Here is a 15037-nt window from a genome sequence, read left to right as displayed (position 1 = left end):
CAACCTGCAGCCTCATGACCCAGGGCTCTGAGGTTGGCTGAGGCTCAGTAATTTTCTGTGCTGCCTCAGGCATTGTGCACTGCAGTAATGCCTGTGTACTTGAGGGAGACAGTACCTCTTCTCCATCCTCCTGGAAAATAAAAAGGGAAAGGCTGTTATGTGTGTGGGGTCTCCCTGTCCTCCCCCCATTGCTAGTAAATCCCCTGTGTGAACTCTCTCCTTTGGGTGCCCTGAGCCATCAAGGGGAACATGCATCCCCCTGCTGTCTTTCTCTAGTCTCCATTTCTTAATTCTTTTGCCCCCAGTGCCCCCGGCTCCCTTATTTAAGTCAGCCTTACCAGAACCAGCCTCCAGTGCACCTTCTCCGGCCTCACCCTCCCCACAACTTCACCATGACCCGGAGGAGGCTTTAGGAGAGGGACCTGGGTCTTCACTTTTGCGCCTACTTAGAAGCACTAGGCATCCAACTTGGCTGCAGGCTCCAGGCGAGTTAAGGACAGACACAGCTAAATCACCCCCCAGGGCAGTCAGAATTTCCTCTGTGGTTTGAAAGCTGAGTTCTAAAATAATCTCCCCGACACTCACCACATGCACGCACACCCTCACTGTCTCCCTCCCCACCCTTCTTTCTTTAGGAAAGAGTTCAGAATCTGAAGTCTAATTGCAGAGGGCTAGAAGTTGAGAATGTTGACATTTCTAAAGCCTTCATCCATTGCCTGGCTTTCACTTTTACTCCTTTCTCCAGATCCCTCAGCCAACCCCAAGTGCCTCCCCAGCCCTGCATTGTACCCCACTGCTTAGAGAAGGAGAAGGACTTGGTCCCCACTGCCTGTTTGACTGAAGTACTTTCTGTTTTAAGGAGCTGACAGAATCCAGACAATGGAGAAAAGAGGAACAGTTTGGAGTGGGGATGGGACCAGGGCCCTGAGACTGCTCAGAAAGGGGCCACAGGAAATGAAACAAGTTCCTGGCCACCCGCTTCCTCCCTGTTTGATTTCAACCACGGAGCTGGGGGCTGCTCCATGCTCTTCTTTTCTCCTCCTTCTCCCCTTCCTCATCCACCCTTCCTGGGAAGGGTGAGACCGCAGCCCAGCTGGGTGATCACTGAGGTGTGTGTGTTGCCCGGGCATGGGGAGCTCTTCCTCGGTAATTAGGAGACATGCAAATTAACAGCCTGTGCCGTTTGTATTAATTTGGTAAATAAGCCAGAACAATTTCATTAGTGGCACATTAATGTGCTTGGGAGCAGGAGGATGCGTCCCACTGTGAGGCAGTAGGGCCCACTGGCTGCCCCGGCCCCAGTCAGGCCAGGTCCAGCGTCGAGCTGCTCTCCTGCAAAGCATGGCTGGCTGGCAGCACCCACCGCTTTGGCCCTGTTGTGGGGAAAGACCTGCACTGAAGAGAAAGGGATCTATCTGTGCAGGTGGTACAGGGACAGTCACACACCTGAGCTCATTCTGTCAGCCCCACTTGCCTTACCTTCACTCTGTATTTTATGGGAGGACTCCCCGGGTGTAAGAAACCCAAAGCTTTCAGAGGCAGGGAGAATAAAGGAGCTCTTTAAGCAGGGATTGGCCGTTTCTGATGAGAAGTCCCGTGAACACAGCTCAGCAAAGCAGGACAGCTGCTGGATGTAACCATCCCACCAGGGCATCACTGGCATCACTGGCATTTGTTGAAGGGAAGAGGAAGCAGTTTTGTTACCTCATTCAGTGCACAGGACCCCTCCTCATTTTACCACTAAGGAAACAGTCTAAGAGAGGTCAAGTGACTTACCCAAAAATTGACAGCTAGGACTAGGAGTTGATATCTGACTCCAGAATCCATGCTTTTTCTGCCACTTCATGGCCCAGTCAGTGTGCTCGGCTCTGGAGAAATTTCACAGTCTGGAACAAGCTTCATTCCCCATGGAGCTGACAGTCTAGTTGGAGAATGAAGACATTTAGAAATGAAATAACTGCCCCTACCAGGAAGTAAATAATTTATGAAGATCATGTTGAAGCATTTATGTGCCAAGCACTCTTCTAAGTGCTTAACATATTTATATTAGTTCATTTAATCATAACGAATCCTTGAGGTAGATACTGTTGCAATCCCAGTTTTACAGTAAATAGAGGCACACAGAACTTAAGTGGCGCCCCAGAATTCATGCAGGTCTAGGTTGTCTGGAGCCAGAGTCCACACTCATAACCTCCATGCTGTACACTGCCCCATAAATGCCAAAGGGAGGATAAGCCCATAGGCATTCAGAGGGTGATTCATGGTAGGCCAGGGATCAGGGAAGCCTTCCCAGAGAAAGTGGCATTGAAGCGGACAAAGGTGCAGTCCAGGTATTCAGCAACCTCAAAATCCCCACCCACTCTGCCAGCATCAAGAGCAGAGAGCAAGAGATGCTGGCAGACCAGCAGGACTGCAAGTGAGGCAGACTGAAATGGCTGTCAATATCTGAAGGTCACGCTGACCTTCAAGGCTCTAGGCTGTTTGCTTCTTAACTAGTTACCACCAAGCCCCTTCCTCAGTGTGGTGCCACCTGCACCTTCTTATAGTCTCTTGGGAGGTACCTCCTCCCCCAGAACCATGTGTCTTTCTAGGTCTCAGCTTCAGCATGGGCACTAAATAGAGGGGAATGAAGAGGAGAGCGCTCATCTGTCCCTCGCCAACGTTGCTTGTGTACATGCACACACATGCTCTGGTGCCTTCAAGGCCATATCCACCCACATGTGTGCACGCCAGTGCATGCTCTCATACGAAGCCTGCTGCCAGCCTTCTAGCAGCCTGTGGTAGTCACCTAAGTCACCTGCCATTGTAGGAGGCCTCCTGTGAAAGCTATTGAGTCCAGATCTCTTCCTAAAACACTCCAAGATGCCCAAGAGATGAGTGGCTATGTTATAGCAGTTTGCAAATTACACAACACTCCACCAATAGGATCTCATTGAATGCTTGCAGTAGCCAGTTGGACAAGAAGAAATTTCTTGTCTATTTACAGGAATGAGCCTCCCCTAACGTGTCTTCTGTCTGAGGCAACTTGTGGGACGTGTCTCCTTATAGTCTCCAGTTTGAGGCAACTTGTGGGAATTAACTCTATGTGTTTATACAGTATACAGTCAATCTTCATTATTTCCTGGTTACATATTTGCAGATTCACCAAAATCTATTTTTGTAACCCCAAAATCAATACTCATGGTACTTTTGCAGTCATTTGTGGACATGCACAGAGTGACAAAAAAAATTGAGTCACCTGGCGGGGCACATTTCCATCTTAGGTGGAACAGGGTAGAACAAGATGACAACACTCTGCCTTCTTGCTTCAGCTTTGATAGTATAAACAAGTGTCCTTCTTACAATCTATTTAGCATCATGTTGTTGCATTTTTCGTGCTTTTTGTTGCTGGTTTCACGGTTTTAAATGGCCTCCAGCATAGAGCTGAAGTGTTACCTGGTGTTCCTGAGTGCAGAAATACTGAGATGTACCTTACGGAGAAGATATGTGTGTTAGATAAGCTTCATTCAGGTGCTAGTCATTGTCCTGTTGGCCATGAGTTCAATGTTAATGAGCCAGCAACACATATTAGACAAGGTGTCTTTAAACAGAAACACAGAACAAGGTTATATATTGATTTGATGAAAATATTGTGACCAGAGGCTCACAGGAACCCAAACCTGCATTTCCCCTAGGAGCAATGGTTCAATATTTGCAAATTCAGTGGTCTCTTTATAGAACAAAATTACCACAAATAACAAAATTGAACTGTATGTATATATCTGTGTATGTGTGTATCTTTGAATTAAGAGAAAATGTCAGAGAAATTTTAATCTTTGAGTTGAACAAAGAAATAATACTTGTACAAACATAGACCCACCTAATGTTACAGTTAAGTCATAATTTCCTGGCAGTCAGTGTGAAAGAGAAACATCAAAGGATGATCACACGTGTACATACAACCTGCTTAAACCTCTGCTTGCAACCTCTGTAATTCTCCCAGAGTTAGAGAAGAGTCACGCCAAATTCCACAGCCTCGTCCAGGCTGAGGTTTGTGGAGAAGGATAGACACCGCATGGGGTTTGGCTAGAGAGGAGCCAGCCCACCTTCCCCAAGTGCCTTTGTTTGAGAAATTACTGTGGCTGTGGCAGCTGTAATAAAAGGGAACAGAGCCCAATGGGCGACAGTTTTATCTCCATCTACAACCCAAGATGGATTCGGTGGCAGCACTGTGCCCAAGGCCAGAGATTTCTTATCTCTGCGGCTGCCTGGGCCCAGGGACTTGTCAAGCCCAAGTTAGCATATCGATTGCAGACGACAGGCTGGTTAAGTGTGAAGTTGGTGCTCGCCTGTCCAGGAGAGCCTAGCTGCACCCTGCAGTGTTGGCCCCAGGTGTGGCTGCTGGTTGCTGGGTTCCTTCTCACATAAGCCCTGGAGAAAGGCGAGCATGTGGATTGCAGCCTCAGAGAGCGAGGTGTGAACGTGGGGTTTGCCACGTGGGTTGGGGTCTGAGCATGGGCACCTCACAGGATAGACAGCAACTGTGCATGCCTGGTTGCCTCTGTGCCTGTCTCTGACGTTCTTGCATCAACCCCAGCAACCCAGTGCCAAGAGACACACTGGCCCACCACAAGCTGTCTGGGGGCCTGCCAGGCCTGGAGAGAGGCCTTGTGTCCAAGCAGGACAGACGTCCTTGGTTTTAGGGAAAGGACACCTGGCTACTAAAATTGTGGAAGACAAGAGGTCAGGGAATGCAGAAACCGATGTGGGCCTGGGCTCAGTGTTGGCTGGGAGCTGTACCAGCTTCATTTGCTTTTGGCCAGCATGTGTCCAGGAGCCCCTACACACAAGGCAAGCAACCTCGCTGTTCTTCCTTCAGCTTCCCCAGAATTCCTCTAGGATGCTTCTTGACCTTAGCATGTTTGATAAAGCTTGGCAAGTTAGGATGAACAAGAGATAGTCTTCTCGTGTATCATGTTGCCCCTCACAGGTCTTGTCCACGCCTACCACACTATCCCCACCACCTGCCCCAACCCCTGCAGGCATGACAGCCTGTTCCCCATTCATGGGCTCCCCCTGGAGGAGGCGCTCGGTCTTCCAGTGGCCAGGCTTCTCCTGTGTTCCAGTGCCCTGGGCATTTGCAAGGTGGATCCAAGGTGTTGAAACCTGAGCAACCTCAGATTTTGCCCACCTGCCCTTCTCCCCTAGAAGAGTAGGTCCTTTCAGTAAGTTAGTTGCCAAAATTAGAGACAGGAGAAACCAGTTTTAACAGCCACAGGCACTGGACTCTGTCGTGTAGTGCAGGCACTGGGTCAGCCCAGCCCAGCACTGGGGCCAGCACTTTTGCCCAGGCTCCACCAGTGAGCTACAGGGTCCTGGATGGTGGAGGGGGCAGAGGTGTGGCAGTGGAAAGAAGGGCTGCTCCTGAAACAGAAGGCTGTGGAAAGCGGGTATTAGGGAGGGGGAGGGTCTTTTCTGCCAGGAGGCAGTGTACAGAAGGCATTGGGGAAAGCTGGATTCTGCTCTCAGCTCTGCCCGTTAATAGCTACACTTCTCCAATGCCACCTACAGAATCAACATGGACTGAACCTATATGTTCTCCATTATCTCTTTTTCTAACCCTAATAGACTCCACACATCGCCTTCTATACCACACTCCAACTTCAGTCATCGTTGAACCTGCATTTCCTCTTGAAGGATTAAATGTGGGCCTCAAGGACGGAGAGGGTGTTTAAGAATGGGAGGAAGTGAAGGTCCTGCCTGCCTGGCCCTCCTGTTTTCCTCCCCGCTACCTTCTCTCTGCACACCCAGACCACCGTGTCCTTCTGGGGAGGCATGTCACCCAGTGTCCCTCATCCCTTTTAACCTTCTATCACTAGCTCCAGCTCAGACTTCGAGAATTTCCGGGTATTTAGACATTCATTTTATTGCCTAATCGAGCTTGAAGGCTTTAAATTAATACAAGTTTTTACATTTGGCAGCAAAGACATTTATAGGCCCCTTTAGCAGGGAAAGAAAGAGGTCAGGAGAGAATCAAAGAAGGAATTTATCCTGGGCTGTGACCTTCACAATGTAGGAGCAGATCAGCTACCACGAGGGCCACGATCCTGAGGCTGCCCTTTTAGAAAAGCGGTCAGTGCTAGGTCTGGGGTCCTGGGTCCTCGGGATGAGACAGTCAGTGGAGGAGGCCTTGAGGCCTGTGGAGATTCCTTGAGGGCCCTGGGGTTCAGCCACAGCCCACACCCTTCTGGCCACTCCTGCGGGATTGTCACTCACTGCCCTTGCGCTGATGCATTTCCTGCCTACGTCTTTCTGCCTCTCCTGTCCTCTCTCCTCTCTTCTCCTACTTTTCATGCAGCCACTTTAATTACCTTCATTAGACATGAATTCATTCAGCTGTACCAGGAAAAGCAGCCTCTCTCTCCCCAGGGGTTGCCTCGCTCCCTAAGGGCCTATCTGTCTTCTAGCACAGAGCTGGGGTGGGTGCTGAAGAGTGGGAGGCACCAAGACCTCTTTCTGCTTCTTCACTTGCTCCTGACCTTCAACTGCGCGTTCTCTCTATCTCTCTGTCTGTCTCAGGTTAAGGAGAGTCCCGTTTGCCCCGGTAGCTTTCTGCCACAAGGAGGGGAAGGGGCTCTGAGAAGAGAGGCGAGTTTTGGGGTGTGTCTGTTCCCGTGAGAGGCTGAAATTGAAGGGTTCTAGGGGTTCCCAGTGCAGGCACTGCACCAGGCTCCCGCTCTTCTTCCCCATTCCAGCTGCTACTGCCACATGGAGTGAATGTGGCAGCGGCTGCCAAGGCCTGTGAACCCAAGGCTTCGGCGCTGCTGTCCTCCCCACAGGCACAGCCCCTGCATGCTCAGGCCTGGCCCCTGTAGGCTTACGCCTGTCTCTCTGTCCCAGGTGGAGGTGGAGGTGGAGAGCATGGACAAGGCCGGCAACTTCATCGGCTGGCTGCACATCGACGGCGCCAACCTGTCTGTCCTCCTGGTGGAGCACGCGCTCTCCAAGGTCCACTTCACCGCCGAACGCAGCTCCTACTACAAGTCCCTGCTGTCTGCCGAGGAGGCTGCCAAGCAGAAGAAAGAGAAGGTACGTGTGGCAGCCCAGCCGTGCTCTCCCTGCCCTCCTCTTCACACACGAATGCTGCTGCCTCCAGAGAACTGCTGCTTCCAGGAGGAAGTCGTTCTGTCATCCCCACACTGAGTAGCCCAGGAAGGTGTTGGTCTCAGACCCCACACCAGGGCCACACACAGGCAAGGAGAGGCTGCCAGCTGAGGTGTCCTCGGCCACAGCCTGTTGCAGACCTGAGGTGGGCCTGGGCTGCCAGCCCAGAATGTCATCAGTGATCCCAGGCCTGCTCAGGTGGGCCTGAAGCAGAAAGCTGTCTAGGTGACCATGGAGCCATGGGACAAAATGCCTGGGGCATCCCTCCCTCCCCAGCCCTGACCCTTCTCTGTCGGTGCCCTCAGAGGGACTGTGCAGCCCAAGCCCACATCTGAATTTCCTTCACGTTGCCCCTTGGGGAAACAACCCCAGGAAAGGCCTCAGCTGTTAAGACAAGAGATTGATAACCCATCAGTCTCTGTGGGCACCACATTGAAGAGACAAGGGGGATGGGGTGGAAAGCGGCTTTTGGAAACTGATTGACAGTTGAGGAATCCAGTAGTTTGGAGGTGGGAGCCAGGCTCACTCAGCCTGTTGCTTTTGACTTATAGCCCGGCACTGATAATGGGGATAAATCCGCCGGTCACCAATTTGTCAGGGCTCCTGTGAGCTTGAGGAGAATTCGTGGGACAGCCGTGCTGAGCCATAAATTTGTTCCAGGAATAAATGCTTCCTTTCCCATGGGGCAGCCATCTGGCTCAAAACTCACTTCCCAGAGCCAAGGCCCAGACACCTGCCAAAAAGAGTCAGGGGCATTGAGGCCCCAGAAGCACCACATTGTTCACCAGCCCCAAGCAGCTGCCTCCTCATTCAGGGCTTCTCTTTGCCCCTCAGGACTGTCCTCCTGGATCTCTCTGTATCCATTCTTCCCATCCCCTGGGGATTGGGGCAGGCAACCAACCCCTTGGTGGTAGAGGGCTCAAGCCTGTAATCCCAGCACTTTGGGAGGCCGAGACGGGCGGATCACGAGGTCAGGAGATCGAGACCATCCTGGCTAACCCGGTGAAACCCCGTCTCTACTAAAAAAAAATACAAAAAACTAGCCGGGCGAGATGGCGGGCACCTGTAGTCCCAGTTACTCCGGAGGCAGAGGCAGGAGAATGGCCTAAACCCGGGAGGCGGAGCTTGCAGTGAGCTGACATCCGGCCACTGCACTCCAGCCTGGGCGACAGAGCAAGACTCCGTCTCAAAAAAAAAAAAAAAAAAAAAAAAAGAAAGAAAGAAAGACTCCAGAGAAAGGTGGACCACAAACCTAGCACAGATGAAAGGGACGGTCGGTGCCCTGGAGGAGGCAGCCACCATGAGACCTCAGAGGAGATTCCCACCTGCTGCTCACATCAAGCCTTCTCCTCCCAGAATGAGGGGGAAGCAGACAGCCTCAGCTCCTACAGGAAAGGAGTCACATGGCTTCTTCCTGGATTTCCTGCTTGTGACAGCTGAACTTAAGACTGCCACCCCCATGTCCTCTGCCTGCTGCAGGGAGAGCGGGGAGAGGCAGCACTGGGGCCTCCTGTTTAAAGGTTGGCACTTTCACAGAAGAGTTAGCAGCTGGGGGTAGAGCGGCAAGCCCCAGAGTCTAAGGCCCAGAGGCCAAAAGCGTCTTCATCCTGGCCCTGCTTCCTGGCTTTTCAGCAGTGAGCGCGGAAGCCACCTTTTCAGAGCTGGGCAATCCTCTGCCCTCTGAGAGTAGAGACCCTAGAGGAACCCAGAGGAGCACAGGGAGGGAACTCTGGCCTGAGATGGAAGGGTGGGTTCCCTGTCAGGGGCTGTGCTGAATTCAGCATCGTTATTTACTGCACAGTGTGTTTGTCTGAAAGAGCCCAAGTCACCATTTTGCTGGTGCCACTTGATGATGCTGAGGAGTGATTACCAGTGATTAATTACTTACATGGCCTGTGTGTTTTTATTCTAGTCCAATTAAAATGCAGTGCACAACTCTCAGTGCTAGGGCCTGCCGCCTCCTGGGTCCCTCTCCTGCAAATCCCGGTCTGCTCATCAAGGATCCTGAGGAACCGAGGCTGGCTTTCTTCCTCCTGGAGGAGCTGTTTCCCAGGAGCAACACTAGCAGAGCTTTGTAACAGCTCTCAGAGTTGGCTGGACCCCGATAAGAGCATCTGGTGGCCGGCTGCAGGACAGTAACCTGAGTATCTGGGGTGTACCCAGCCTTGTCCCACTTGACCCCACAAGGGCTGCCTTACCTGTCAAGAGGCAGTGGTTGTGAGATCCTGTTAGCATCAGGATGCATGAATGTTTGTGCCTGTAGGTAACCAAGGAAAGGTAATGCTGAGGGATTTTGTGAGACCAGGAAGTGCAGAAGGCTTTGGGAGTGTGATCATGTGTGCATACATTCATGAGTGTGTCTGTCTTGGGGAACCTGGTAATGCTGGTTTCCCAGCTACGAGGGCTTAACTGCCTCCCTGCTGAGTGTAATTCCTCCCTGTGCCCTGTGGATGCCTCCTCAGTGAAGAAGGTGATAGGGCCCTCCACTTCCCTGGCAGGAGGTAACCCCCACCTCCTCCTCAACGGCCCTGAATAGACCTGAGGACCAAGGAGGGAACCACAGATGGCAGATGCCTGTCCCCATGCCTTAACCCTACCTCACACATGTGCCCAGCAGGGTCCTGCACAGGGCTAGATTGGCCATCGATTGGCTTTTATTGAGCTTGGCTTCCCTACTGCAGGCCCAAAGGCCTCCGCCACCTTGGCTCTCGCCAGCCCCACCCCTGGAGCCTTGCAAACAGCAATGTTAAACAGGATTTAGAAAGGAAAGACTCCAGCCAACGGATCCTCAGTCCACAGTCCCCATCACCTGCCAAGAGAAGGACCTGGGCATCCCTGAGGATGAAGTGCAGGGAAGAGAGAGGGCCAGGGCGGGGAGAGGACAGGAGAGACAGCCTCCATTCCTGGCCTGCCTGGTCTGTGCCTGGCTTGATGGGCTCTTTCCCTCAGGGTGGCCGGAGCAACAGAACACAAGAAGCCCCAGATTATAGAGGGGACCCAAGCAAGACAGGAACTTGCATGGCAGAGCAGCCTAGAGCAGATGAACAGGCAGGAGGGGCCTCCATCCACCCTTCCCAGTCTTGCTCTGTAGCCAGGGCCATTGGGGGTACCAGCAGTGCCCACCATCGGCAGAGCTCCACCCTGGCCTTGGCCTGGAGAGACACTTCCCCCACCTGACCGCAAACCCTGCCATCAGTCAGCTGGGACAGTCTCTCCACAACATTATGCTTAGTAACTGCCTCTCCACGTGCTCAGAGGTGGTCCATGAGCAAGGGCAGACTGTCCTATGGTTGGCTCTCCCAGCATTCCTGGGCCCTGCTGCTTAGGTCAAGCTCAGGACCTCTGCCCAGCTCTTTGGCCATAGAGGCTCTTCCCCAGCTCCTCCATCTTTCAAGAGTCTAGGGTAGAGCCATACAGCACTAATTCTCTGTGTCTGGGTGTATAATTACTATTCCTTCTGGAAAGGATCTTTGAGTTTTCCTCGTCATCTCCCCAGAGGTCCAGGAAGAGGAGCAGCTACAGTGGGGATTCCCAGAAACCAGCTTCTTGTGGGAAATCTGAGCTGTGAGGGCTGAGGATGGCTGTGGAAAGTGGCTAGGTCTGGCAGGTGTCTTGCCAGTGAGTGTGTGTCCTCCGTGCACCCCAGCTGTGCAGAAGGGCAGCCCGAGTCAACATGGGCAAATGCACCCTTGTTCTAAGGATGGGGACAAGGGCAGCCACGCCTTTCCCAGCTGACTGACTCCTTCCCACCAAGGGGCCACCTGGCCAGCCTGCATGTACCAGCTTGCCCATGTGGCTGCAAGTCCCGAGGATCAGCTGCTCACCTCCATCCCCACAGGGAAAGAGGAACCCGTCATGGCTGCACTGCCTGAAGGGCCAAAGGTCAGCCTCTCCTAGAAACAGAGTTCCTTTATCTGAGGAGACAGCTGTCTCTCTCCTACCCTCTAGATGCTTCTTGGCAACCTCGGGTGCCAACCACTTTGTGTATGGAGACACCTTGCTTCTGCTGTCTTCTCAATTCAGGTGGCAGTTTGCACTGCCCCACCCACCACAAAGTGAGCTGTGGCACCTTGTCACAGGACTGGCCCTAGTGCTGGGGACTGAGTACCATCCTCAAGGCTTTGGTTTGCATCTTCCTTAACCTCACACCTGCTGCCCACCTGAGCCTGCTGGGAAAGAAGCTCCACCCCACACTCCCCAAGGAGGAGACCTGATGCTGTCGCCCAAGGCACTTTTACTTGAGGAGTCTTTAGCGTTCTCTGCTTTCACCCTGTCAGTGTGTTCCTAATTCAACAACACTGCTGAGGGGCTGCCTTCCCCCACAGCCAAAGGAGCAGGGTGGGGCTGGGATGGGAGCCCTCAACAGCTCGCAGGCTCAGGGCCCATGGTCCACTCAGGAACCAGCACAGAGTACCAGTCTCTGTTAACAAGCTCAGTGCTGGGAAAGGAGGGAGCTGGCAGGAAGAGGGAAGGGTCCCTGCGTGGGATGCAGAGGGCATGCTGAGGGATTCGGGACTGCAGGGGTGCCTGCTGGTGGGGATGAGGGGGCAGACTCCTGGGACAGGAGGGCTCCACCCCAGCTCACTTAAGGTCGTGCTGACAGTCTCATCTCTGAGACCGAGCGAGTCCCATTGATCCTCAGAGCTGCAAGGGTCCCAGAAGGGCTGGGAGCCCAGGTGTCAATAGGAGTGGCTGGCTAAGTAGATACCAGTGAACTTCCAGCTTCGGAGGCCCAGGGAGAAAGCCTCAGGCTTATCAGGATATAGGCTTGGCATCGGAAGCATTTATGGCTATCTCCCTCTCCCCACTGGCCCCCACTCCCACCCCTAGCCCTTTCACAGGGAAGCCCACAAGCTAGAGACCCACTTCCCCACATGGGCAGGGAGGCCCTTGAGGGATTAGGGCCTCTGTCCTGACTAGAGGCAAAGCTGTGGATTAAAGTCCTGCTGCCTGCCTCCTCCCCTCTGGCCAGCCAGGGCTTGGGGGACTAGAAGCAGCAGCGTGTACAGAGATCTCTGGTGATGGGAACAGGTGTTAAGGTATCTGGAGCCTGGAAGATGAGAAGGGGTCAGGAGCTATTTGGGTAGGAGCCCAGAGCACCAGACCAGGGGCCCACAAGCCCAACCATAGAAGCCACTGCTTGGTGTAGGATGGTAGAAAGCTTGGGCCTGGGAGATGTCTCAGTCATTCCACCATAGCCGTTCCTTCTAGTGGAAGAACCCACACCCACACTCAGGCCGCATTAAAGGCAGAAGTGTGGGGTCTGGGTTGAGCCAAGGTGGTTCCAGAATTCCAGCATTCCTGCCCTTCTGCTATGTCCTGAAGCTCCTGAGGAATCTGCATTTCAGCTGCGAGAGAAGAAAAGGGGACCCAGAAAAGTTTGACCAAAGTCAAACAGCAAGTTCAAAAACAACAGGGACATGAGGCCTCATCTCCCTCTCCACCCCTCACCAACAAACAGCTTTTTCCTCCTGGTTGATGGTATTTTCTCAGGGATACCTAGTCAATGCCAAATGCCCCTGGAAGAGCTCTAGAGCCAGGCTGCCTATGTTTGAATCCTGATTTCACTACTTCTAGCTGCAAGCCTGTGTACCTCAGTTTTCCCATTTGTAAAACAGGGATAATATCAAGACCTACTCAAAGGGCTGATGTAAGGACTACATGAATTAATATTTGGAGAATGTTTAGAATGGTACCTGGCACCTAATAAGCACATAAGTTTTGGGCAAATACTTTTAGTCATCCTTATTCCTGTGTGTGTCTTTGGGACCCCAAGCGTGATCCAGTCTCTGGACTCTCCCACCCGCCCTTCCTGCTGCTCAGCTGGAAAGCCACCTCCCTCCCCTGCTCTGACAGACCTCACCATTTGGATAATCTTCTGGCTGCAGGATTGGACTTGACACACTGTCACGTCAAATCAGCTTCTGAGCCACTGCAGCCCTGACAGCACAGGGCTTGGGGAAGGAAGGGAGGGAAGGGTGGAGAGCGCATGGCCCAGCTTCTGGGCTGAGGTCAGAGCAACCTGCTGGAGGTGAGGAGGATGGAGAAAATGCTGAGCAGAAGCATTCTTGGTGAGCTCTTCCCCAGCCTAGGGCTGCGGCTTGGACTGCCTCAGGAGCACCAGGGGCCCTGTGACAACAGGAGGTCCTGCAGAATTCAGAGGTGCCCTGCAGAGGGCCACGGGGAAGGGAGATGGGGAGCCGGAGCAAGAGAGGTGCGGGTGTGAGGAGCCCAGAGCCAAAGAGTTCATGAAAGCAGGGCTCTCACACTTGGACGTGCATGAGATGGCCTGGGAGTCTGGTTTTGCTCTTTTTTACTCTCTCTGGGATGCTCAGAACAGATTGTAATTTGGTGAGCCTGGGGTAGGATCCGGGGCCTGCATTTTTAATAAACTCCCTTGTTGGTTCTGATGCCTGCCTGAATTTGAGAACTGCTAGATGAGAACTTTAGAGAGCCCACCTTTCCCCTCCAAGATAGAGGGCTTCAGGGGCTCAGCCTGGTGTGAATCCAGTGCCCCACAGTCACTCACCCGGGGCCGATCCCATTTGCCCGAAACCTCTTTGCCAGTGTCTTTTTTTTCTTCTTCTTCTTCTTTTTTGAGATGGAGTCTTGCACTGTTGCCCAGGCTGGAGTGCAGTGGCATGATCTCAGCTCACTGCAACCCCTGCCTCCTGGGTTCAAGCGATTCTCCTCCCCCAGCCTTCCAAGTAGCTGGGACTACAGGCACCCACCACCACACCCAGCTAATTTTTGTATTTCACCATATTGGCCAGGCTGATCTCGAACTCCTGACCTCGTGATCCACCCGCCTCAGCCTCCCAAAGTGCTGGGATTTCAGGCATGAGCCACCACACCTGGCCTCCCCGTGTCTTTTATGACTTCACTTCCTCACCCTCTTCTTACTTCTGCCGACTGAACATGCAGGTCTGGGCCCACTATGAGGAGCAGCCTGTGGAGGAGGTGATGCCAGTGCTGGAGGAGAAGGAGCGATCCGCCAGCTACAAGCCTGTGTTTGTGACCGAGATCACTGACGACCTGCACTTCTACGTGCAGGATGTGGAGACCGGTGAGTGCTCAGACCGCTGGCTCGTGGTTCCTTGCTTGGTCCAGCTGGTGCTGCCTGGGGGTAGGGGGCCTCTGCCCAGTGGGTGGGAGGAATGCTGCCTAGGCAGTCCAGGAGCCTCCCCTGAAGAGCTCACGTTGCCGCCCCTGTCCCCCTGCCTTGTCCCACTGCTCCTCTGGGCTTGGGGTTATTTCAGGAACCTTCACATGAGCCCTGGCGTGGGCTCAGGCATGGAGGTGCTGCCAGGCAGGTCCTCTGAGAGCAGGTGAGATAACTAGGTTTATCTGGGTGGAGCTCTGAGCCTCTTAGGTGATTGTTTTTTCCCACACACTCCTGACTATGCTGGGCAGGAGGATTTGTAGACCCCAGAGTGTGTCAGGCATCAGCCAGGCATCGCTCAGCCCCTTTCCCTCTGGGGGAGCAAGGAGTGGTGCTGGGTTTGTCTCTGCTGGGGTTTCTCCTTCTGTAGAGGTTAACATAGCCCTGAGTGATAGCCAGTTTCCATGGAAACAGGCAGCGCTCTAAGGGAAGACATTCCTGGGCAGTCTCTGAAGGACCTTCTCCTCCTTCCGTCCTGAGTGGTGTACACTGTTGCCAGGGTCCCCTGGGCAGAAACCTGAGGTTTCTGGAGGCCAAAGGGCAGGAGAAAGCTCTAGCAGCCGCTGGCTTGACTCCACCTCCACCCGCTTATACTTTCCATCCTGACCTGCCTTTTCTCATGGCCACCCTGTGCAGGGAAACAGTTGAGTTTGGAGCAGAAGGAAAAGCTCTTAGAGCTGCCTCTGGATCCCAGGAAACAAATCATGGTAGGCAGAGGTGGGCAGAGGGAGC

At 53.2% G+C, this 15037-nt stretch overlaps 1 protein-coding gene across 1 annotated transcript in view; it reads left to right on the top strand.

The window, feature by feature from the left end:
* Nucleotides 1-15037, top strand: part of SND1 (staphylococcal nuclease and tudor domain containing 1) — a 452156-nt gene that overhangs the window by 426845 nt on the left and 10274 nt on the right. Inside the window, exons 17-18 of the mRNA XM_033195134.1 lie at nucleotides 6880-7068; nucleotides 14068-14209. Coding sequence (XP_033051025.1) covers nucleotides 6880-7068; nucleotides 14068-14209 — 331 coding nt within the window. The remainder of the gene's footprint in view (nucleotides 1-6879; nucleotides 7069-14067; nucleotides 14210-15037) is intronic.

The sequence above is a fragment of the Trachypithecus francoisi genome, unplaced genomic scaffold (genome assembly GCF_009764315.1).
Source record: "Trachypithecus francoisi isolate TF-2019V2 unplaced genomic scaffold, Tfra_2.0 Lachesis_group4, whole genome shotgun sequence".
In the NCBI taxonomy this organism is placed as follows: domain Eukaryota; kingdom Metazoa; phylum Chordata; class Mammalia; order Primates; family Cercopithecidae; genus Trachypithecus; species Trachypithecus francoisi.
The sequence above is the reverse complement of the archived record's forward strand: the minus strand, read 5'-3'. Positions and strand labels throughout refer to the sequence as shown.